The 24,635-nt window shown below is 38.9% G+C and overlaps 4 protein-coding genes, 1 long non-coding RNA gene and 1 pseudogene across 8 annotated transcripts; 5 read left to right on the top strand and 1 right to left on the bottom strand.

Annotated features, from left to right (window-relative positions):
- Positions 1-120: 120 nt before the first annotated feature.
- On the top strand, positions 121-2,866 carry LOC140785850 (uncharacterized). 4 transcript variants are annotated; one of them, XM_073133916.1, is made up of 2 exons: positions 121-655; positions 2,524-2,866. In XM_073133916.1, the coding sequence occupies exon 1, from the start codon at positions 121-123 to the stop codon at positions 649-651; it is 531 nt and encodes a 176-aa protein (XP_072990017.1). In that variant the 3' UTR covers positions 652-655; positions 2,524-2,866. The 4 variants fall into 4 exon arrangements, with proteins under 4 accessions (XP_072990017.1, XP_072990014.1, XP_072990016.1 ...); XM_073133913.1 differs by lacking the exon at positions 2,524-2,866 and adding an exon at positions 2,080-2,318; XM_073133915.1 differs by lacking the exon at positions 2,524-2,866 and adding an exon at positions 1,553-2,056.
- A 636-nt stretch (positions 2,867-3,502) lies between these two features.
- LOC140787291 (uncharacterized) lies at positions 3,503-4,140 on the top strand. Its single transcript, XR_012108792.1, has 2 exons — positions 3,503-3,772; positions 3,868-4,140. It is a non-coding gene; the product is annotated as an uncharacterized lncRNA (long non-coding RNA).
- Positions 4,141-5,912: 1,772 nt separating this feature from the next.
- On the top strand, positions 5,913-11,330 carry LOC140785487 (endoplasmic reticulum oxidoreductin-1-like). The gene is made up of 9 exons (XM_073133325.1): positions 5,913-6,286; positions 6,415-6,561; positions 7,849-8,104; positions 8,198-8,308; positions 8,667-8,785; positions 8,878-8,982; positions 9,397-9,599; positions 9,683-9,806; positions 10,871-11,330. The coding sequence occupies exons 1-9, from the start codon at positions 6,137-6,139 to the stop codon at positions 11,000-11,002; spliced, it is 1,347 nt and encodes a 448-aa protein (XP_072989426.1). The 5' UTR covers positions 5,913-6,136; the 3' UTR covers positions 11,003-11,330.
- A 1,546-nt stretch (positions 11,331-12,876) lies between these two features.
- On the top strand, positions 12,877-14,755 carry LOC140786006 (uncharacterized protein At2g34160-like; annotated as a pseudogene).
- A 1,166-nt stretch (positions 14,756-15,921) lies between these two features.
- LOC140787169 (CRM-domain containing factor CFM3, chloroplastic/mitochondrial) lies at positions 15,922-21,194 on the bottom strand. The gene is made up of 9 exons (XM_073135953.1): positions 20,252-21,194; positions 18,999-19,488; positions 18,794-18,924; positions 18,270-18,620; positions 17,749-17,905; positions 17,137-17,429; positions 16,711-16,770; positions 16,523-16,612; positions 15,922-16,310 (listed from the first exon to the last, which is right to left on the bottom strand). Exons 1-9 carry the CDS (start codon positions 21,074-21,076, stop codon positions 16,056-16,058), a joined length of 2,652 nt encoding a protein of 883 aa, XP_072992054.1. The 5' UTR covers positions 21,077-21,194; the 3' UTR covers positions 15,922-16,055.
- A 1,550-nt stretch (positions 21,195-22,744) lies between these two features.
- Positions 22,745-24,379, top strand: LOC140786007 (UPF0481 protein At3g47200-like). Its single transcript, XM_073134167.1, has one exon. The coding sequence runs from the start codon at positions 22,745-22,747 to the stop codon at positions 24,377-24,379; it is 1,635 nt and encodes a 544-aa protein (XP_072990268.1).
- The last annotated feature ends 256 nt before the right edge of the window (positions 24,380-24,635 follow it).

The raw sequence follows: 24,635 nt of genomic DNA on the forward strand, positions 1-24,635 counted from the left end.
ATCGCTGACGACTTCTTTATCTCTCTCCTCTCGAAAGCTAAACCATTCCTCGCCCTTTCCACTGACCTCAGCTTCTCCTCTACCCCTTCCTAAACTCTCAGAACCCTAACCTTAACCCTAATGAGGCAGTCTCTCTCCTCGCTCCTCCGCCGCACTATCGGAGACCCTAACCGTCTCCGCTCTCCCAACCAACCTCGTCTTCCCCTATCTACCCTCGCCTCCCCACATCCAAACCCCTCCCCTCGCGTCTCCGCCCTCGTCGATGAGATCTCCTCACTCACCCTCCTCGAAGCCACCGACCTCACTGAGGCCCTCCGCTTCCGCCTCGGCGTCGACCAGTTACCAGTCATGGCTATTCTCACCCCCGGTATGGCTGCCGGCGGAGCACCGGGCGTGGGCGGAGCAGCAGCGGCGGAGGAGAAGAAGGTAGAGGAGAAGACAGCATTCGATCTAAAGCTGGAGAGCTTTGACGCCGCTGCTAAGATCAAGATCATTAAGGAGGTGAGGACGTTTACGGATTTAGGGCTCAAGGAAGCGAAAGAGCTAGTGGAGAAGGCGCCGACGGTGATCAAGACGGGCGTGGCTAAGGAGGAGGCGGAGAAGATTATGGAGAAGATGAAGGAGATCGGCGCCAAGATTGTGTTGGAGTGAAGAGGTAGGAGATCTCCTGCTTTTGTTATTATTCCTTGTGATGCTATCACGATTTCGTTTTACTCTGATCTGTTAAATATGTGAAGCGCTCAGAGGAGATGAATGAATGAAGTCATTAGAATTATGTGGCATAATTTAGCTTTCCCTTGCAACTTAACTTGCTTGATCAAATTTATGTAGGAGAAGTAGTGGGATTGTTGGGTTATAGAAAACGATGTAATAAGCATCTTTAACTAAAGATTCTAATTTTCACCCAATCCAAGTACGGGGAACTGATGAGGTAGTTGAGATTGGCCCGACATGGTTGCAATAGGTGGAAGAAATGTTACTAGTAGCAAGAGACTGCATGATTCAACTTAAAGTAGCTAGAGGTAAAGTAAAAGCACATGGAAAATTCTATTGTAAGACTTTAATTCGGTAAATGTGTTTCATTGTTCTTACATGGAGAAGATGTTGATATAGTTATTGAACTTCTTTATCTACTCTCTCTTTCCCCCCAAGGGAATGTTGTAGGGAGTGATCTGCTCTTGGTATTACTAGCATGTTGGAACCATTCATCAGAGCATTAACATAAGAAATATTAAACTAAGAAGATAAATGGGTCACTCCATGTAAATCCTGATTAGATAGATACAGACAAAATTTTGGGCTATTTCTGTCCTTTTAGTTTCAGGTTAATTTATTTTTGGAGCCTCAATAATGGAAGACTCATATTGGAGAAATGATACCAAACATCATGTCTGAATGAGAGATTGATCTACCCTTAATCATAGTCTTTGTCTTTTCTTTTTCTCTTTTATATAGATCCTTACCTTTGTAAATTGACCTAGAATTGTTTCAGACTTCAGACATATATGAATTATAGATGATTGATGAATATGATATAATCATGGAAAGGTAGATTGGTGGTAAAGTTTCATGGTGTCTGGCTATAAATGTGAGGTCTGATGCGGCAAGATGTATGCAATCTTAACCCCTTCTGGAAAGATGTATTCCAGGTGCTAGTGAAGGCTCACAGGATTAGCCTCAACCATCACACTAAGTCACGCCCTCTGGTGAGGATGGAGGACATGGTAAATTAACGTGTGAAACAGGCTTGCCTTGCCACATATGGAGATGAGGCTGCTCAAAATGCATCAAATATCATAGAGGATCAATGGCTTGGGATGTATGATTAGCCATACATATGAGGAATAGATCTCTGCTGTATCATGGGTTGGCCGGAAACATACATAATCAGTCTGTATTATTGATGATCAATATAAGATGGACGAAATTGTGTCTGTGTGTTAAATATAAGCATGATGATTGTGTAATACTTTTGAGAAATGAATATGTTTTATTGCCATGCTACAAATGTCAGTAGCTGCCTTTTTAATAAAATAAGTTGTTTACTTGTTATTAATTTGCTTGTGTTGTGGAATGCAGGAGAGTTGTTCAATATCCATGGTCCTATAGAGCTACAGTACCAAGAGTTTTGCATCTTATATTGCTGGAGTACTTTTGGTTTGTTGCACCAGAGATTTGGATTCAATCCGATCTTCATCTGGCTTTCACAGTTTTTGGGCTCATTGGATGGCCACCTTAGATGTTGGTCCAAATTGCAAAATAAGATAAATGACTCATAATTTTTTCCTTAATTGAGTACAACCTTAATTGATTGCAAATTCGTGTGATTTTACTTGCTTAATTGACAGTTTACTTTCCTTAATTGATTGCACTTATAGACATAATATGAGAAAGCAGTGCATAATCTTTTCCCAAGTAATATTGACAAAAAGGTCGAGTCTAATTACATGCTGATGTGATTTTCCGTATGTTATCATGCATATTCCAAATGATTTTGCTGATAGCATGCTTATGTTCTTCTAGGAATGACTTGTGAAGATTTATGCGAAAGAAAGAGGCATCAACTATGTTTTTCTTTTTCATACTTCGGTCTTCTATTGGGGATAAGGTTGTCAATCTCAATCATATTACAGATGAAGTTATTGATGCCCATTGTTTCTGGGTTTGAGTATCAACACTAGTACTGCAATTGTGGAAAATCAAGTTAGCTAAACTGAGTCCCTTAGTTGTTGAGATGTTGAATTCTGTTAATAGGTTGATTGACAACTGTTCATATATTGTATTTGGCGTTGTGGGATTTGTGAAATATTTATGATATATTGAATGAATGCACAGATGCTAAGAATCTGACAAGTGATTACTGCAACTTGCAATGGCCAGCCATATTAGTTTATTCTACTGTTTTTATCAGTGGAGGTTTACAGAACCCTCTTAAATGCTACTTGGATGCTTTGCTTTCTCTAATAATAGTCCAACTCCATTTGACACTTTGCTATACGCCTTTCATCCGTTGCTCTCTAGATGGTATAAAATGAAGGCGTACTCTCTCAATCTTATCCAAAAGACCCTCTTTTACGAATTTAGCCGAGTTGGCGCTGCTCGAGCTCCACTATTTCTCTCTCATCTCCAGGTGTTCCAGTTTATCAGCAAGAATTCCAGAGTGATCCATTATCTTCTTTAGAATAGTCACTAAATTTTTCATCAGCACAATACTTGTAGCTTCTAAGAAAGTCCGAATCTATTTATAATTTGGACTATAACACGCGTCCTTTTTAAAACTTAGGTAGCCGTCCATCTCCGTCGCAAGAGCCGTAAAGGAACCTACCACCCTCTCTCCTTCTGGAGAAGGCGGCTCGCTCCAATGCAGACTGCACGGATTTGGTCCAACCCACTTAGCCACCCCTAAACGCCCTCCTTGTCATAAGATTCGGACACGATATGTTCGACCAAAGTTGGATTCAAACCCAGTCAAAGTCTACAGTTTGACTGCCTTCCCCTCAGAACTTCTATGTGGCTCATGGCCTAAAAGGTGTGTGTGTGTGTATATATATATATATATATATATATTGGAGTCGAACTTGTATTATCTCCCATTTCATTCATACCACCGTGCTCATGGCCAAGCAGCTCTCGAACTTCTTTTCCGCGGCTGCTATGAGGATTCACGCTCTGGTCATGGCAGCCTCCATGCTGTATATGCCGGAGATCGTCGCTCGCGAGCAGTCGGCGGTGGCCGTGCCGCCGTCGCGATTGCGGCGTAGAATGAGCAAAGGTATGCCTCTATTCCGACCATGGTGAATTATCCAGAGAACGAGAGATAAGGATATGGAAATTTGGAATAATTTTGTGTATGTTTGTGAATTGCAGGGAAACAGGTGGATGAAATCGTTGCCTGCTTTCTTCTTGTTGTCGCTCTTGTTGGTGCATACGTTTTGCATTAATCTTCACAGCTTCGAAGCATAGAACAAGAAATCCTCCTCGTTTTTTACCCTTACTTTTTATCTGCAGTGTTCATCAGAATTGGAGATCTTAATTTTTGTTGTTGTTATCTTTATTTAATGGTCCATTTGTTAATCCTCTTCGAAGTGATGTAATTTTTCATCAACCTGTTTCATTATCCAATGAGCCCCAATTCCCAAACATTTCTACAGGCCTCAACCTAACAAAGTCAATCAGATTCACAGACAACCAGAACCTCAAAGAGGATGTCACACAGAACCAGCCTCACAAAAATATCCAAAATATTTAAGTGCCTATTACAACCAAACAAAACGATACCTCCAATGTATACGGACTCAACCTTTGCTGGCTCTTACTTTTATTACAATAATTTGTGTATACTCAAATTGAATACTATATATGTAAATGGGTTAGGCCTTTACGTAGAGGCAAAGAGGACAGCAGTAAAAATAGAAGAATGAGTGGTTTGAGAGCATCTTCTCTCTTATATTTTGTGATCAAGACATGATCTTATTGTCCACTTTAGCACCCATATCACTCTCTACTCTCTAGTCAGTGAAAACAGTAGGTGGGCGTTTGGACTGCACAAAATTGATAGTAGCTACTGCAACTTAGCTATATCGACTCATTGTCTAACGATAATTCTTAGCCACTTTAACCCACAAATTTGAGTGCCTCTTAGCCTACAAAAACTACGAAGTCACTTCACTGCAAGCTAAGGTATCCCACACAAAGGATGGAGGGCTGAAAGTCAAGAAAAAATGATCTCATTCTCTTAAATCCCATTTAATATTCTGCTGTGTTCTAAAACACCTCAGCCGTCATTTAGAATACCATAGACGCGCTCTAAAGCACCTCAGTTTTTTTATCTATGTAGTGTTCAATACAGAAATCACGGTGTCCCTCCAGATGGTCTTAGTGTCTCTAAAATCTAACTTAATCATAATTAAATTTAGATTTTTAAGACACTAGACACTTAAGTTCTAACTGAATTGGCCGTGACACTAGGCTCTCAACAATCTCTTCTCACTCATCATCAACGACCACAAAATTGTGTTCATCACTCATCCGAACTCGGCCTGAATCCTCCCGATTTTAATCAAGCTAAGCTTGACCCGACCTGAGCCCAAGATGGTAGTGAATAACATGGGATAAGCCTTTGCCTGTCTGACTGAGCCCAGCTCTATCTACTACTCTCATTTATGGCTCGACTCATAATGCATGTATATTTCTATAATTTTTTTAGTCATACATTAAATATTTAATAAATTATAAGTATATTTTCATAAAAAAATAATAAACTCTCCATATAAGCTTATTAAACTCAACCCAATAAGATATAATATTTTTTATTTTTAACAATCATATTTAGCCTAAGCTCAATATCTAATGGGCTTAACGGACTATAATATTCTAACCCGACCCAAGTAATTAGTAGGTAGGGCTGCGAATAAATATTTAAGCCTACACCCTCTGCCCAGCTCGGCCGCACGATAATCACGTCTACTTGTATTATCTTTTGCTTTCTTTTTATGCTCTTCTCCTCGGATACTTACACAATATAATAACAATATTTTAATACTAGCCGAGACCTTTCGCTCTTTAGTTTTGTTTAAAAGAATTCTTGTATTTCTTTCCAGCCAAATTAACCAAAAAAAACGACTGCAATCCAATTGTTTAAAGAGTATGAATTTGATGCTAGTTTTGTTTTAAAGTACCGATTGATGTCGTTAAAAAAATTTCATCGATACGTTAGAACGCATTACTACCACATATGTGAAAATAAAGAAAGAACAATAAATGCCTCTAATCCTCTACCCACCTATTGCTACGTCAACGGCCGAATCACATCTCGCCAAGCCAGCAAATGAGCATCAAGAATTAATGTAAAAACTAAAACAATTCGTAAAAATGATTTCCAGCCATTTCTATGCTGCCGAGTACCCGATTGTAGCAAACTTCCTGCATTGAAGTCAGCAGATAATCAACCAGCATTTTCCTCGTCTTATGAACCGCCATTTTCATTTTCTCGGAAACTCTCCCTCTCTCCGCGTTTGTGACTTCGACCGGAAGAAATCCAATTCAAAATCCCGAATCCCATATTCGCATCTAGGATTCTCTATCCAATCTAATCTCTTTTTCCCCATTTCCTGAGAATTCGTAGGTTTTAATTTCAATGGGGAAGCCGGAGCACGAAGGAAACGGCGTCTCTAGGCGTCGTAGGTGGGTTTGGGCGGGGGTGGGTGCCCTAATCGCCCTCCTCCTCGCCACTGCTGCCAGCTCGAGGAATCTCCCTAAGCTCTCCAAGAAGTCGTGCCAATGCCCCGTAAGATTTCCGATTCCCCCATCAAGTTGAGATATTTCTTGGTTATTACGGTATCGGTGGAATTAGTGAGATGGATGCGTTGGATCCGGTATGATTTGGGTTTTCGTGTGGTGGTTTGTTGGGATTAGTTTTGGAGGAGTCAGGATTCGAGGAAGTACACGGGTCTGGTCGAGGACTGCTGCTGTGATTATGAAACTGTGGATTCTATCAATGAGGAAGTGTTGCATCCGATACTTCAAGAGCTCGTGGCCACTCCGTTCTTCCGGTACTTTAAGGTAAACTAATGGGCCTTAGTGTTCTTTTAGCTTTATTTACCGTTTTTTTAGTATATGTAGTTGGCTGTCAATCTTCCCTTGCTACTTGTGGTCTGTGGAGGGTGGGAGACATATACTCGTTTGACTTATAGATATTGTGTGTCATTTTAACTATTTTGTGGTACGTATAATTGGCAAGAAACAAATTTACTTAAGAGGGGATTAGTACTTATGTCACTAAATTTAAGGAACTTAAGCAAGTGTATCAATAGAAATAATACTCTCTAACTTGTTCGTTGTTATGTCTGCGGATAGAAAAATCTGGTCTAGACAACATTTGGTTAGCTACCTCAACTTGACATAAAATCCTTTGAGATATAGCAATCTGGGGTTGAATTATTATATGTTTTTGCCTTTGGAAGGCTTCTTGAAATGTATAGTCCGGGTGAGGATCATATCTGCACAACTTTCAAGTTTGTGCCTACAATTAATAGCTCTGTGATTTGTTTTCCATAACCCTGATTATATATATCTTATGTCTTCATGGTAACTTGGAATAGAGTAACTAGAGACAATAGAAAAAAAAAGAAAAAAAGAAATGGTGCAACAGATTTTCCTAGTGCAAAATTTTGTCAATGAATGACCTACATTAAGTTAAATCCTGTTAGGATTTCAAAATATGAGTTAAATCTCGAGTTAATGAATGAGCTACATGAAAAGCGTATAGAATATATTCTTAGTGTAGGTTTGTATTCATTGTACCTGTACACAAGAGAAAGTTATTTTTATTTCAAAGTCAGGATGGAAATGAATGATATGAGTATGAGTTGAGTGATAAAATTATGATGCCATGTGAATATAAAATTGAAGGCATTATCCAAAAAAGACTATCAAGGTACTTCATGCCACTGGAAAGGTACTTCTCATAAGTCACGAGTAAAATTAGCAAGCCTCATGCTTGTCGTGTGACATCTCTTAGTACGAGAGGGAGGATGGAAAAAACTGGCTGATTAACTTATATTGAATTGAATAATTATGTGATCAAATGGTGTTATATTGATTGATGGATGTTTTGATAGATCTAGTACTGGACTACATGGTTTATATTGTCAATATCGGCACTGTTATGTGATCAAATGGTGTTATATTGATTGATGGATGTTTTGATAGATCTAGTACTGGACTACATGGTTTATATTGTCAATATCGGCACTGTTATCCCATCTATTCTTTGGTAGAGTATGGTATCCTTTGACGTTTCAATGTTTGCTTTTCTGGTTTTGAATATATCTTCTCATTGATTGGTAGGTTAAATTATGGTGTGACTGCCCATTTTGGCCTGAGGATGGTATGTGCCGTCTTAGGGATTGTTCTGTGTGTGAGTGTCCAGAAAACGAATTCCCAGAGCCATTTAAGAAGCCATCAAATGTTATATCTGCTGAGGATATGATTTGTCAGGAGGGAAAACCTCAGGCTGCTGTGGACAGAACTCTTGATAGTAAACTTTTCAGGGGGTGGACTGAAACTGACAATCCATGGACATATGATGATGAGACTGACAATGGTAATAACTTTAGTTTCTTGTATGCCTTTTCTATTATTTAGGCAATAGGATTGAATCTGTGATGATAAATGATGGTTGACCTTTTCTTTGCAGCTGAGATGACATATGTGAACCTCCAGTTAAACCCTGAACGTTTTACTGGATATACTGGTTTGCCAGCTAGGAGGATATGGGATGCCATTTACAAAGAAAATTGTCCAAAATGTCAGTTCAGATCCTTACATATTTCTATTTATCTTGATGCTGCTTTAGATGTCCATTATTTTGTTTCATTTATTATCAGTAAAAATCAGTCTGTTGTATATTGCAATTTCCATATTCTGGCTGTAGACGGCAGTCTGAGCCTCATAACCACAACAATACCATAAAGTCCCTAAGCCTCATAACTGCTGAAGTTCATATTAATTTTGTTTACTGCCATATCTGGCACATTTGACTGTAGCCAGATTATCAAACAAATGTTCCTATGGATTGTTGAATCTTGTATATATATTGCTAGGCTGCTAGACAACGATTTTGTGTGACATTGCTGACTATATCTTAACTTCTATTTTTTCATTAGATCCTTCAGAAGAATTTTGCCAGGAGAAGAAAGTGTTGTACAAGTTGATTTCAGGATTGCATTGCTCAATTTCAGTACATATAGCTTCTGATTATCTCCTTGACGAATCGACTAACTTGGTATCTTCATTGCACCTTTGATGTGTTATCCGTTAGGATAGTGTTTCTTTAACAACTTGTTTTCTCACATTCTTTCTTTTTAATGGTTTTAGTGGGGCCATAATCTTGAATTGATGTATGACCGTGCATTGAAGTATCCTGATCGTGTTGGAAATCTGTACTTCACCTTCCTATTTGTTCTTCGAGCAACAACAAAGGTAATTAGTTCTCTTTTACTTCTCGATTTTGATGTTTCACACTTTCAATATGTAATTCTGTGACTGTCTATAGATGACACTGTACAATCTATTCGTTGCCTCTTCTCATATCCTCTTCTCTCCTTGTACTTTGAATTCCTCAAGAGTATGTAAACACTTTTTGACTTTTAGCAAGGGCTATATCCTCTTCTTCTCTTAAGATAAGACTTTTGGTTATTGAGACTAAGACTGAATGACTATCTATGTATATCCTTCAGTTTAATCCACTAACATAATGAATAAATAATTGGAACTTAGATTCACTTCATCTGTTCCTTCCAGTCATAATTCTATGGTATGTGAGGTATAGCTGAACGTTGCTACTTTCTGTGGTTTCTATGTTTGCATAACACTGTTATTCTTGACGAGTTTCAGGCTGCAGATTATCTGGAACAGGCTGACTACAGTACTGGTAACTCTCAGGAGGACCTCAAAACGCATTCATTGGTGAAGCAGTTGCTCTATAACCCCAAGTTGCAGGCTGCTTGCCCATTACCATTTGATGAAGCCAAGCTTTGGCAAGGTGAAAATGGCCCAGAGCTGAAGCAACAGATCCAGAAACAGTTCAGAAACATCAGGTTTGAATCACAACTTTGACTTGTTACCTGAACCTATATGCACGGAACATGTTTAATTGACCAATTCAATATGCCTATTCTAGTGCATTGATGGACTGTGTTGGATGTGAAAAGTGCCGCCTGTGGGGGAAGCTTCAAGTTCTTGGTCTTGGGACTGCATTGAAGATTCTTTTCTCTGTTGATGGCCAAAACCATCCAAATCCACCTGTATGTTGTTCTCTTTTGTTGTCCTTGCACTTTGTAGAAGTCTATTACAATGTCTCACCCTCCTTCCATACAAGTAATAAACTAAAAGTGTAGAAGTTGTGCTCCATTTCTCTAGTAGGTAAGGTTACATAAGTTACTAGTCGGCATCTTGTTGAATATGAATGTTTTAAATTTACTAGAACATCTAGAACTTCCCTTATCATTTCACCCTTATATTGTTGAACCAGTTTGGGCATAACTAGAAATAACAAGGTGAACAATTTACTAAATCATTATGTGATTTCCCTTTCCTGTATTGTTCCATCCTCATTAATTGTTACATGGGCATTCTTGTTCTCACTTCGACCTTTCTGAACTGCCTATGCTTGTTTGAAATGATGGAAGTATGCTAGTATATGTGGTTCTTTTGAGTCAGATGGGTGAAATTTCTTATTGTTCAATCTTCGTTGAGTTCTATCCTAAAAGGAAACAAAATCAAGTTGAGGGACTTATTGCATTTCTCATTTCGAACTTGTGATGAGTTATTTGTTTGTTGGGATAATGGCTTTCTTTCATACTAGGCAGTTTGTACACTATTCATCTCTTGAAGCAACATTTGTCTCTCTACCACGAAAGTATCCAATGTTGTCCTGTTTGTTTTTAGAAACAATGAAATGGTGTCATTTTTTAATGTGTTTTCTGGAAGTTTTTTTATTCTTTAAACACATTTTGGGAGCACAGTCAAACTTTATATTTTTGAAAATGAGTGTTATTCAACAACTTTGGACTTAGGCAGATAAGCTGCGAGTAGTAGTGAAACATGGATATTTAACTTAAAGATTGAGAGAAATAACATTAATGATCTTGGTCTCAAAAGTTAACAGAAATGATGTATGGCAAAAATAAATTGATAAGAAAGTATGCAATAAAATATTCAAGAACTTGAAACATACAGAAACCTATCTTCTGTACCTATCCATAAGTTAAAGAGTATTTGTATTTCTCTATCATGTTATGTTCATTTCCTGATTTCTGATCAGGACTTTCTTCAAATTTTATAATGTTCTTTGTTGGTATATTTTCAGTTGCAGCTGCAGAGGAATGAAGTGATTGCTCTAGTCAACCTTCTCAATAGACTGTCAGAATCTGTAAAGTTTGTTCATGAGATGGGGCCATCAGCTGAAAAAATTATGGAAGGACAGACTCTTCAATTGTAGGCAAGAGCTTTCAATAGCAAAGCCGATTCAGCAGTTACACTAATGTTATACTCTCCCGATCGCTTCACCTGTATCAGAAATTTGATGCTGTGATATGAGAAAGCTAGTTGTTAGCGAGTCGTTTGTATTTGTTTCTTTTCCCTCGGTCTTGACTTATTTATGTTGTTTTATAGAAAGCAACTAAGGGAAACACATTGTGAAGAGAGGAAGCAGAAAAGGTATAACAAGGAATGCAACGAGAGATAGATGACATGATTTTTTTGCTATATTGTATTTGGTTTGACCTATTGAGGTCATATAAAAATTTTCCCTAGTTGTTATTCCCTGATATTGGTGCATTATCGTTTGGGTTGTCATCTTGTTTGATGATTCTGTTATGCTTGAATATGTAAAACTTGTAATGCATGTCCAGCCTTATCTGTTCTTTTCTTTCTTTAGTGTTTCTTTTAACGTCTTGAGAGAAGTCACAATTTTAAGGTATCCTAGTTAAATTATTAGTTATGGTTGAGTCTTATAGGTCACTAGTTCGATTCTTTCCATAAATATTGGGGTTAATGTTTAGTTTTTGTCTGGTATATAATTAGCTTAGCCTATTAGAAAAACTGAATAAATAAATAAATAAATAATCCACTCATATTTGATTTTTGACCTTTTGTTTTAAGCCAAAGCCTATGCGGCCTCTTGTCTAAGTTTATCGGTGATTTCTAAAGCTGAAGGTCAGGCAGATTCTTCGGAGATTGTTTCTTGCTCCTAAACATAGATGTTTCTCTGAAAAGCCACATGCGTTCGCCTCCCTACAAATGCATGACTTCACGGTAATTAGCTTCTCTCCATATATTTTGTATTTGCTAGAGCAGTGGGCATTGGAGAAAAAGTTTAGATTGGCCTTACAGAGGCTTCTACTCTCCTTTATTGCATGTATCATTGCCGCTGGCATGTGGCACCTGAGGAGAGCTCGCAGTGAATACTTCTTTCAACAAAACCAATGCCACCACTTAGCAGCTGCTCTTTCCAACCATTGCCATCGATCGTTGTGGAGCCTTTCGGCTCACCTCAGGCAAACTTGTCCTCCTAAACCAAATCAATGGCGCCTTTGCTAAACGGTGTACGCTGTCCTCTGGACTGCTGAAACTCAATTAGGATTCGTGGAGCTTTCAATAATCCCTCTGTAGCCTGTGATATTTGGGGTTTCTCATCCGAAACAACAACCTGAGAGGCCCTTGTGTTTTGTTCCTAGGGCTGCCTCTGGCTCTGTTGCTACTGTAATTCATGTGAAAGCCAAAAATCTAAAGATGAGCCTCCTAAGTCCTAAAGGCCTCGTTATATTACTCTCTCTACCTGCGGTATACTGTTCCTTGGCAATGGAGAAATACGCACGGGTTGGCTGGCTTATGACGGGATCAGGATTTTTCTTCTACCAACTTTCTACAACTTTTTTGCACCCTTTTCTTGTCAGATATAATAATGGAATCACCATCTTATTACTAAGAAAATAAAATAAAATAAAATAAAGGGCTCTTATGCATTGTCACCAATATTTTATATTACACGATTTACCCTCTTCTCACGTAGATCGTCATCGTCAAGAGGAGACGCAGCACTACTCAACCGTAGATAAGACGGAAACTCGGGGGGTATATATATCCATCCATTCATAACTGATCGGAAACGAAAATAACCGCCTAGTACGGCCTTGTACCCAGCCCCGCCAAAACCAGTAGGACACGAGTCTCTTTCCTGTTCGCTAGACCCTGAGGCTGAGCGAATCGCGTCGATATAAGCGCGCCTCTTGGAGCACTTCTCGCGACCGTCTTCCCCTTCTTTGAGAGATCAACAGCTTCCCTTCTCCCAAGAAGAGAGAGAGAGAGAGAGAGAGAGAGGTAGTGGCGACGATGGCCGAGACGACGAAGGAATCGAGAGTGGCCGTGGCGGCGGCGGAGCCAATAAAAAAGAATCGCATCCAGGTCTCCACCAACAAGAAGCCGCTCTACTTCTACGTCAATCTCGCCAAGGTCTCTCTCTCTCTCTCTCTCTCTCTCTCTCTCTCTCTGCGTTTTATTCTTTGGTTCAGTAGAAACTTGGATTAGATGAGATCTTCTTTGCAATCTCTACTAGTCTTCAGATGGAAATCAGGACCTTTGCCCCTGAAATTTGGATCTTTCCATTAAGATTTTTATCGTAATAAGTTATGAATATTAATTTGTTCTTATATATATTTTTTCAAATATGGTGCTAAGTTTCTTGAGATGGAACGGTTTTCTTACGATAAGTCTATGGATTAAAGTTTTCGTTTTCCTAGATTCGAAACAATATGGGTACTGGATCTCTTCGTGCTCTTCTTTATGGACTTCATTTTGTCAGAAATGATGATGAAATATGTCTCTCTTATCTATTTTTCTTTTGTTTGGCGATAAATTGCAACTTTTTTCTCTTTATTTCTCGGCATAATTGAATTGCTTCAAAGGTGAATCATTCTATGTTTCGCATACTCGCGAATTCTTGAGATCAAGTGGATGTATTCTGAACTATTGATGCAATTTCTTGCATCTTCTATTGTCACTCATGAAAAGTTCCATGTAGGCAGTTTCAGAATCTTCTTTCTAGTAGTAACACTTTTGGTTCCGTGATTAATTATGCATTTCTCATTTTCTTTTATATGAAATTGTTCTGCAGAGATACATGCAGCACCATAACGAGGTCGAGCTTTCTGCGCTGGGGATGGGTAATGATTAAGGATCTCATTGCCCTTCTTTGTTTTTTTCTTTTTTTTTTTCATTTGCTTTTTGTCATTCAATTTCTGTATATATTATAAGAAGTTGAAATAAAGAAGTATCGAGTGAACTATGCTTTCAATCTTTTCCTTGCAGTCTTATTCCTTAGAATCTTGAAATAAACTCCTGGATATACTCTCCTTTGAGGTTCTCTATTTGATAGTTTTAACATTGCCTTTCTTTTCTGCTACTATGTCATGAATGATCAAACCTCTCATCTTCGCATTTGCCGGCTTATAGCCCCCATTCATAGATGACTATAGTTGGCTCTCACTGCTCACTGTTTCTTGTACCCTGGCTATTTTAGATGAATAGAATTTGTGTTAATTTTTTGCCTGTTATCTTCTTCCATAACTTGCGATTCTTTTGCATGTGTTCCTTGTGTTCTTTGATGAATGTGGTCCTTTAATGTGCGTTAATTTTCTTTAATATTGAAAAGTAGTTCACTTCTTTAATTCCTACTGTATCTACTTTATCTAGCTAAACCAAATCAGAGAGTAGAGAAGAAATCTGTTATTACGATCATACGCTAATTTTATTGGTTGTGTCGTCTTGAATTTTATTACAGCTATTGGCACTGTTGTCACGGTTGCTGAGATCCTGAAGAACAATGGCCTGGCTACTGAGAAAAGTAAGCACATAAGACTTACTCCTAATAAAATCCATGTTCTATCATAAAGATGACTCAGTAAAGTAGTGAATGTTGAGTGGTGACTATGTTTTCCTCCTCAACTTGAGCAGAGATCCAGACATCAACTATTGGAACGAAGGACGAGGCCAAGGGCCGCCTAGTTCGGAAAGCAAAGGTGCGAGTCCATTCCTCAGGTTTTCTCTCTTTTGAACTGATGACTGTTTCTAATTCTCTCCTATTCTCCTGATTGCAGATTGAGATTATACTGGGGAAGTCGGATAACTTCAACGACCTTGTGTCCGCCGGCAAAGCTGCCGCATCAAGGCACTTGAACAGGAGATCAAGGAATGAAGGATGATGGCATTGTTATCTCCAGGCCTCATTCTTGTTTCATGATTTTCTATTTGCAGATAGTGGTAAAACATAATTGGTCACTTGCAGCCAAGGAGCCCAACAGCATAATAGTTGAGCTGAGATGTCTCTGTACAACTTAAACTAGGTGTTGCTGACTGATGTCAGTTACAATAGAAACTTCTTCTCAAGGTCTTTTCTTCTTCGTTTTTTTAAAGTCAGTCTTGTCCATTAGTCCTGCCCCTGCTGGGATATACTTATGGCCTGGCACTTTTTGTTGGCTTATCTTGATATCATCAGTTAAGGCCAACATGAATCGTATACAGAATCTGGAAAATGTTAGATCTAGTATTTCAGGGTGTCTTGTCATTCTTTAAATTGGTAACTTTGAGATTTTGAGATGTAAACTGTGAAGCTTTCACTGCAGTTATACCTGTAATTTTCTCTGATTTTATTTGTCGCTCTGGAATTATTTCAGTATCTTCTCCGGAAATAATACTTGCACATAAGGTGATAGAGAAATGCTTCTGCAGCATTAGTTTTACATCAGTTGATTAATCTGACTGTGTAACATTAATTTTTCTTTTTTCCCAATTTTTTTTTGATCATTCATGAGCCCGAAAGCTAGATATGGGCTAGACAAAGGGTCAATCCTCCCTAGATACAGAGGTATTTTAGGTTCCACTAAGCTTTTAGCTGTCTAGTCTAGGCTTCAAACCATATGCGTCGCCGAACAATTGCTTCGAATCAAACACCGCTGAGACCTGCTCCAAGCTGTTGCGTTGTCAAGCTGATCGCACTGCCGAGCTATCAACCGAATCGAGCCAAGCCACCAAACTACCAACCACCAAACAATTTCTCCACAATATTGTTTGGGATTGGAGTTGAACTCATGACCACGATAGTCATGAACAAGATACCTACCAACTCTGATTTTTTTCCCCAATTTTAATCTCTGACTGTAGGAATTTGCTGCAGTCAGGGGCACCTATACTTGGAAACTTGTGATTAGCAGTTCAACAATTACTAAGGGGATATGACTCAATATCATATTCTTCTCCTACCCAATTTGGTTTTACCATGGAGAATTACAGCCATCAGTTCTTGAAGGATATATGATGCAGGTAATCCAAGTACAGAAAGAAACAGGCATCATATCAACTATATTAGCTAATACCAATAGTCTTGGCTGCTTCGAATTGATTTTATTAAGGAAAGAATCGGACCACAGATTTGCACAAGACAGAGAACTGCAGAACCTCTTTTTTTTTTCTGCATCAAGATTGTTGCTCAACTAGCTTTACATATACAAGTTATCTACAGTTTGTCTTTCACTTTGCTGATCACAGGAGAGATTTCTTGATGTATGTATGTGGCCAACAGCTTCATCTTCATCTTGCTCATCGTCACTTTCATTGTCATTATCACGACAATCATCAATTTCCTCCTCGGTCTCATCCTCATCATCTTGGTAGGCCTCAGCTCCATCATTTTGGTCACTATCGATGTCAAGAACACTATCAAAAGTATCAAGATAAGTATCTGCATCCTCATCCTACAAAGAAAACGAGAAGATCAACATCTTTGGAAATGCCATTCACTTGGTATATAGTAGATAAAATTAATGACGGCGCCTATAATCTACACTATAACATATTTGCCTAACAAGAAAATGGTTAGCTGAGATAACTCCTGCTTTCCCACAAATATCAAGTCCCTTAGCGGAAATCATCTGCAGGTCTACCTTATGCACACACATCCACATACCTCTGTGTCTTCCTCTTCTGTGGAATATGCAGAGTCCAGTTTGGCATACAAGTTCTCATCCCCTTGATCTTTTACATTCTCCATTTGGACCTGAATTATTCCAAGGAGTTTGTTCAGTATGTAAAAAACGTACACAAATATTATCAACATAAATCATATGAGTTAAGAACAATCATAATATACCATACCAGTTCAGACTTCAACTGCTCCACCCTTTTGTTTAGATTTGTGATATGCCGATTAAGAGCCTGGAATTAGGAAAAGGGGGAAAAAGGAGGCATCAGAACACACACGGATATTATTTATGATTCTTTAGATGCCCACATAGAGTTTGAAGAGTTAACATGAGAGGAGAGAGAGAGAGAGAGAGAGAGAGAGAGAGAGAGCTAATGCCATTGGAGAAGCTTCATTCCTAAAAGGTTAAGGCATTCCTGGAGTCTGGGGATAGTGCATATCAGTCTCCACATCCTTTCTGCTTCTCTCGCTGATCATTTACTGCAATTGGCTTGGTGCACGACATGGGATTGGACATACAAATAGGGCTCCCCCCTTCTGTATATTACTCTTGATTGAATGAAAATCAGAATAATTATAGCTATGAAATAAAACTTTACCTCATGCCTTTGAAGCTCGATAGATCGTGCTAAAGCCTTCCTCTTCGTCAACAGATTCTTGGGTCTCAAAATTGGGGGTCGTTGATAATCCTTACCACGATACACGATAATGGCAAAGCCCTTGGAGATCTTATCCACAGAGACTAAGATCCCCCTACTCTCAGCTTCTAGTGACAATGCAATGTTCTTGACCTGTGCAAAAGTCTTTGCCTTCACAATAACCTTAACCAATTCCCTATATTTCCAATGCAAGTGCATATTTTCAACTGTACCATCAAAAACTCCTCTCCTACCTGAAAGCATTAAAATAATTAAGACCGAAAAAACTTCCATCAGGAAAGGAAATCAAGACTAGAAATATCAAACAGCAAGTAAAACCACCTTTGTGAAATTAAACATGTAAAGAAGCTCATGGTGAGGAGTGGTGAAGTTGGATTGGTCAATAGGAGTACAGATATTGTAAACAAAATGGACACAGTACTAATCCATTCCTCTTAGCATGAAAAATAAAGATTTGTAGTGAAAAAAGAAAAAAAAATGAAAAGCATATCCTGCTACGAAAGAATATACACGCAAAGACAGTTTTAACAGAACGGTTTAGAGGAAAAGTACCCAGGAGCAAAAAGGCCTTCATCCTCAATCCAAGTTTGCGAAACATGAACCTCTCTTCATCAGTAATTGTTTCAGGCACTTTGGAAGATTCAGCTGGCCTCAATGATTCCTCCACTTTGGCTAATGTCTTCTCAGCTTTCATTATCTTCCTTTCAGCCTACGTGTCAATGAAAATTTTAAATTTCATTGCAGTGATGCAAGAACATGCATTTTGATTCAGAGTTCATGCACAGAAAATACCAAATGACACTAAATATGTGTAACTCATTCTCCAACATATCTTAATATATATTACCAGCAAAGCAAGCTATAATTTTCTATCTGTTTGTAATAAGTCAAGCTTTTACTTGAAACAAAAATAGAATATTGTAAATATCAACATAATCTTCACCTATGCTTTCCCTTAAAACCATACTACACTAGCCTACTTGTAGACAACGGACAAGCAACGCAGAAGTACAAAAAGGTCAGTGACCGATTCTATGCTGTTCACACCAATAACTCAAATTCAAGATACTCACAAGAAAAAGCTTCCTCTCTAGCTTCCTCACAAGGTCAGCATGCCTTGCCATTTCTGTAGCTTTTATCATCTTGTTTACATGATTGTCATCCACTCTATTTCCCCATCTAGCATCAGCTTCAAGTGTCTCTACAAGAGTACCAGCCGCACTAGGCTCTTCAACTGTCTCAATATTGGAAAAAATTGAAGAGGTGGCTCGTACTCGTGCCTTTTCTTCTTCATCTTGCATGACTTTTGCTAAAGTTTCCCTTTCAAGTAATGCCTCTGTGACCTCTGGAGACAAAAAATCCTTCCCTCTGTAGAAGACAAGGTAATCCTTGTTCCTTGAAAGAATTGTACCCCCTGTTAGTTTCTGAAAGGCAACCAAAAGAGAGAGTAATTTCAAACCCTTTCTACAATTGAAGAAGGAAAGGAAAAGGAATAGGTATAAAAAATCCTTTCGGTACTTTAAGTTTCACTAAGCATCTACATAATCTCCTATGATAACAAATCTCCTAGATACTAAGCAAAGGTTTTTTGAGTTACTTTAATATCTTCAGCCATTCTTTCACTACTTGTAAGCTGTACTCCTCGCTTCAAACCAATCTTTGCAATTGAACTTTCCTCCCACAACTTCACCATAGCGGCAGCTAAACCTTGATGTTGCCTATTTCTTCCTATAAGATGTTGAATTCACCAATCAGAAGGGAAAAAAGGGAAAATGGGTAAGAATGAAAGGGAGTATGCGTACCAAGTGCAAAGTGAGGAGGTAATACTCTCGCAAGCCTCCGTAAAGCAGTAGCTTCCTTTAGTCCAAGAGAAGGTTTTACACCATATGGGAGAACCCTGAAAGGTGGTTTATAACCTGGAATCATCCCCGGAAGCAAATCAGCATCTACAGGTAATGGGTCACCTCCTGGCCAATCACTATATCTAGGACCTAGACCATCTAATAGCTTATCAATTTCATCTTCATATTTGATCTCCTGATGTAATTCATTTTTGTTTTCCTTCTCAGCTGGAGTTGTCAGGCCTTGACGAGGATCTGGTGCATTTCTGAGTCTATGATACTCAGTGGGAGCCACAAGTGAATTATATGAAGCTTTGCTGGAGGAACTCAAACCAATGCCTTGAGTGCTCTGATATTGTCTTTTAAGTGGCTGAGGAACCTCATAGGTTACGCCTCTATATAAAGAAATAGAAGTTCCTGACCTCCATATCACCAGTCCTCCTGTTTTTCTCTGAGAATATCCAGCAATAATATGATGTCAATGAATAGGTTTTGTGATGAACAGTATGTAGATGAAGAATTAGCCAAGAAAAAGAAGGTCTGTCAACTTATGACATGACGAAATCATGTAACAATCAAACATAAGTAACAAAGTGATGCATCCTATCATTTCAACTTTCAAGAGATAGAAACTAACTTTAATATTGAATTTGATTGATTTATCAAGATAAAGAGAAAACTCAACTAACACCAGCGATCATGATAGCATAAGAAACACAAGGACGACTTAAATAATTTCACAACTTACCCATTTATTAACAAATCCATGGCATCTATTCAAGAATGAAAAGATAAGTCCACTGGTGGAGAGAGTAAGTAGGTCCTTTCGGACTCCCATGTCAAGGAATAGCCTTTTATCCTCATTCAATGCTAAAATTGTAAATGTAAGTTGCTTTTGACTCCAAAGGAGAAGCTCAGGATTATATAAGGATATAATTGTCTCAATTCATGAATATACAGAAATAGATATGCTTGAATCATACATAGCTATGATTATCTTGTTAGTCTTATCATATATGTTTGAGTCGAACCTAAGAACATACAATAAGCAGTTACTATGAACTGAGTTTCAGAGTTACATTCAGTACTTACACTTCTGTTAGCAGCAAAGGAATGTTATATGCAAAACATCATAATCTTTTACATATTAATGTTATTAATCATGCAGTGCAGCCAAGAAGTTCTGTAAAAAAAGTGAACAGGGAGAAACAAACCTCTAGTATCTCATGCATTCGCTTCATATTAAGCGCTGGTGGACCCTCACACTTGAGCCTCACCACCTCACTCGTGTTCCACTTCTCGTGTATCAAATCCACAATCTCCTTCGTCACCCCTGCACCTCCAATCTTAGTCTTCGATTTCATCCTTATTGCCATATGCCTCAGCCTCCTCAATTCCCCTTCCGGTAGGGTCAGCTCCGCTAACGAAGTCCTACCCTTCTTCTTCCTATCCATACCCAGTTCTCGTCCACCTCCACTCCCCTCCGAAGCCTTCTCCCACGGAAACCGCACCTCCTCGTTCAAATTTAACGACAATCCACCTCTCGAATCGGGCAAAATTCCATCTTCCGAATAGAAGATGTCCTCCACCGACCCCTTTTGCGGCAAAGGCCGCTCATTTCTCTCATCAGAGTCATCAATGTACCCAAACTTCTTCAATTTTTCCACAATCTTCTCCATGGTACCACTCCCAGTACTTCTACTAGTACCCATCTCGTCGTCATCACTAGAGAACCCATCTCGGTAATCGAGCACCTCACTTGGCCGCTTCGGAAGCACTCTGGTTTGGGAATCAACCCAGCTCCGGATCCAAGTGGACTTGGAATAGAGGTCACCGGAGGTGAGATTGCGGCGGTAACTGCTGCGCCTAGGAAAAGGAGACGATTTGGGATTAGGGCTTTGGTTATGGATGGAATTGAGGTGGGATTTGAGCTTCGTGAACGACGAGAGTCGGAGGCAATGGAGGCGGGAGAATGAGGTGGAGAGAAGAGAGTCGAAGAGATACGAAGGCTGGAGCTGGAAGGCGGGAGAGAGAACCATTGGATTCGGATTGCAACCGAGATAGGAAGTGGAATTGGAGCAAGGATTGGAACGAGGTAAAGAGGAGGAGAGGGTTTGGATTTCTTTTTTTTTTTTTTTTTTTTTTTTTTAAGTTTCTTCTTTGAGGAGGAAAAGGGTTTAAGAGTTTCTTTTTGGGTTTATCTGTAAACTACTCTTAACAATTAAAAGATATTTTTGAGGCCCATAATGCTACAAAAGCCCATTAGGCCGAACTCCAAATTACAATTTAAGCCCTATAGTTGGTCAAAGTATTTAAATCCTATAATCCAAACTAAACTCTAACTTTAAAAATCAAATTATATTTCTACAAGAAAAATTAAATCTTTTTATATCCCAGCTAATGGTTGACTAATAATTATAATTTAGTTTGAACCTAAAAATAAATTAAACTAAACCAAAGGAGGGAAAAATTCTAAGTACTCCTAAAAAATTTCATTTCAAGTGACAGCAGAGGAGCAAAAGATGTAAGATATACACAAGCATAAAGAATGCCTAATCATGTATTAATATAAAAGAAGATATTAACAAATATATGGCTCCAAAATTTGTCCTCATAGTCATGAACTTTGGGTTTTGGTTCAGTTGCATGAAGTTGAAATGGACATAGCTTCAGAAAGAACAGAAAGGAAGTTCTTTTCATAAGAGGAGTCTGTGGGTGTAATAGGAAAGGAAAGGGCTTTATCAGAGTTTTAAATGGCCACTTCATCTCAATATCAGTGGGTTGATGTGAAGTATTTATATATCTCTTGACACAGTCTGATCAGCATATATATATATATATATCTTCTTGGTTTTGAGAGTTTATTTACTGCAATCCTCAATATTTGATGAAGCTAAAATTAGAATTTATATTAAAAACCTCGTATACTTTTAACTTAAGTATTTAAACCAAACGTGATCTTAATTAAAAATATAATTAAAAAAATTTTCATAATATTCGGGCTAAATTAGAAGTCTAATTTGAATTTTTTTTTTGTTAGAGATAAAATTATAGATGATTGAATAAATTTTTCAACGCATTAAAAATAATACTAATCAGATTTTAAATAATAAATATATTAAATAAACGTATGTTTATATTATATCTTTATCTTTTAAAATTTAATTAGTATTATTCTATATGAATTAAAAAGCTTATATAATCTTTTAAAATTTTGTAAGTAATAATAAGAATCTTCAAATTCAAACTTTAAATATGATAAAAAAATAATAATTTAATTAAATATAGGGGTTAAGTGTTTAAGTTGAAAGTAGTTAAGAGTTTTATAAAAGTAGCCCAAATATTGTAGAGTACTAGTAATTACTTAACTAAATGCAGGCCAGCAGGCAGCTAGAGATCGCAAGCGATTAAGATAATTATCCTGACAACTATTATTGAGTTAGTTGTCTGGTGATTTAACATGCATGCAACTACTAAGAAATCTAAAAAGAGTTTGGAAAAGAACCAGAGAAAGGAATAGTCTATGCCCTCCTATCATCATTTCGCAAGCTGTAGTTGTACACACGTTACAATTTGGGTTAAAACTATACAACCAGACCCAGTGCGTTATTCGTATGTTGTATTGTTTTTCCATTGCATTATCCACTAAAGAGAAATATATATATAAAATACCCCTAAGTTGAATACTTGGCCTCCCTGAAGTCAAAATGGAAAGGAGAACAAAAGACAACTCCGGCGAGAGAAGAGCAATGCCACCACTTCCTCTACCACCGGACACTCCGATCCGAAGGCGGCCGCTATGGCACAACTCCACCGTCTTCGCCCGTCACCGCCGCACTTCCAGCCTATCATCCCTCCCGCCCTCGACGCCAACCACAACCAAAGAAACGGTCGACAAACCACCCGACGACCTCCGCCTCGCCGTGCCTCCCCAACCGGAGATCCATCTCAACCCGGCGTGGCCCGACGCCGTCATCAACCTAATAAGAAAATCCAACCTCAACCCAAATTACCACGACGACCCATGCACCATCCACCGTGCGCCGCCGCCGCCGCAGGATGCAGCCGGCGATGTTTACCTCCCGAAGGCCGTCTGCATCGGCCCTTACTTCCCCTCCTTTCGCCACTTGCCGGCGTTCCGGCACACGCAGGACTACAAGTGGTGGTGCGTCCAGAAGCTGATCTCGCGGTACGACGGCCTCGCCGAGCCCGACCGGACGCCGGTGTTGATGCAGAGGTGTTCGATGTTTCTGAAGGCCGTGGACGCGCAGCTCCGGCAAGCGTACGCGGAGTCGATATCGTTAGACAACGACGAGCTCGCGGAGATGATGATGTTAGACGGGTGTTTTATTCTCCATCTCTTGTTGAAGAACTCCAAGGAGATGGATGAGAAGAAAAGGAGAGAGTTAGAAGAAGGCAGTAGTGCTAGTAATAGAATAAACACTAGTACTAGCCTCGCAATAGGTAGGCCTTGGATATGGAACATGGTCATCTTTGACCTTCTACTGCTCGAGAATCAAATCCCTTTCTTTGTTATCTCGATCTTATTCGACGTATTCAAGATAAAAGACGACGATGGCGTCGATCTGATCGCCTGCGCGCTTCGCGTGTTTGATCAAATTCACCCTCATCGACCCTCGCCTGATATGCGTACGTGTGGTAGTGTTCAAGTTCATCATCTGCTTCACTTGTATTACTTGTCTCTTATTCCATCTTCTCAATCAAACAACTACTCCTCTTCCAAGCCGCCGCCTTCGTCGTCGTCGCAGAGGATACCGAGCGCGACGAAACTCCGAGAAGCCGGCATCAAATTGCGAAAAGGAAAGGAATCACTCAGCTTCTTGGATGTCAAGTTTAAAGACGGTGTGATGGAGATACCAACTCTAGAAATCCATGATTATACCATCCCATTATTCCGAAACGCCTTGGCATTCGAGCAATGCAACCCACGTAGCTTGTGCTACATAACGAACTACGTTGCCTTCATGAATTGCTTGGTAGCCAACGCCATGGACGTGAGATTGATGCATGCAATTGAAATCTTAGTGGATAAGAGGAGTAATATTAATGAGCAAGAAGGGATCCAATATTTCTTTCATCAGCTTTGTCATGGTCAGGCTAGTTATGATTCGGATGAGAACTATCTCCGAGGAATGCTTGTGGATTTGACTCGGTATCATGGACATTCTAAAGATGACAAGGAATGGAGAGGACTCGTCCACGACTATTTTACCAGCCCTTATGTTGTCTTCTCCATGGGAGCTGCCATTGTTTTCCTCATCCTTGCTAATATTCTGCAAGCTTACTTCGCTGCCTACTCTTGCGTTCGATCTTCGCAGTGAGTTTATATTGATGAATTATTCATTTTGTTCTAACTTTATACTTGATTAATTTCTTTTGTATGATATCAATGATGCGAGTTCTAATTTAAGGTATTCTTAATTTGGCGTGTATACAGTAACCTTCTAAATTTTTTTTAGGGTTGAATACAGTGTACCACTTTGGTTTAAGAGCAAATGGCAATTTACCCTACATACTTAACCCCCTCTAGTTCATATCAAGTTGTAACCCTTAGTTAATTCTTAGTGGAGATATTAA

Source organism: Typha latifolia, chromosome 4 (genome assembly GCF_019914945.1).
Source record: "Typha latifolia isolate L0001 chromosome 4, TyphaL0001v2, whole genome shotgun sequence".
Taxonomy (NCBI): domain Eukaryota; kingdom Viridiplantae; phylum Streptophyta; class Magnoliopsida; order Poales; family Typhaceae; genus Typha; species Typha latifolia.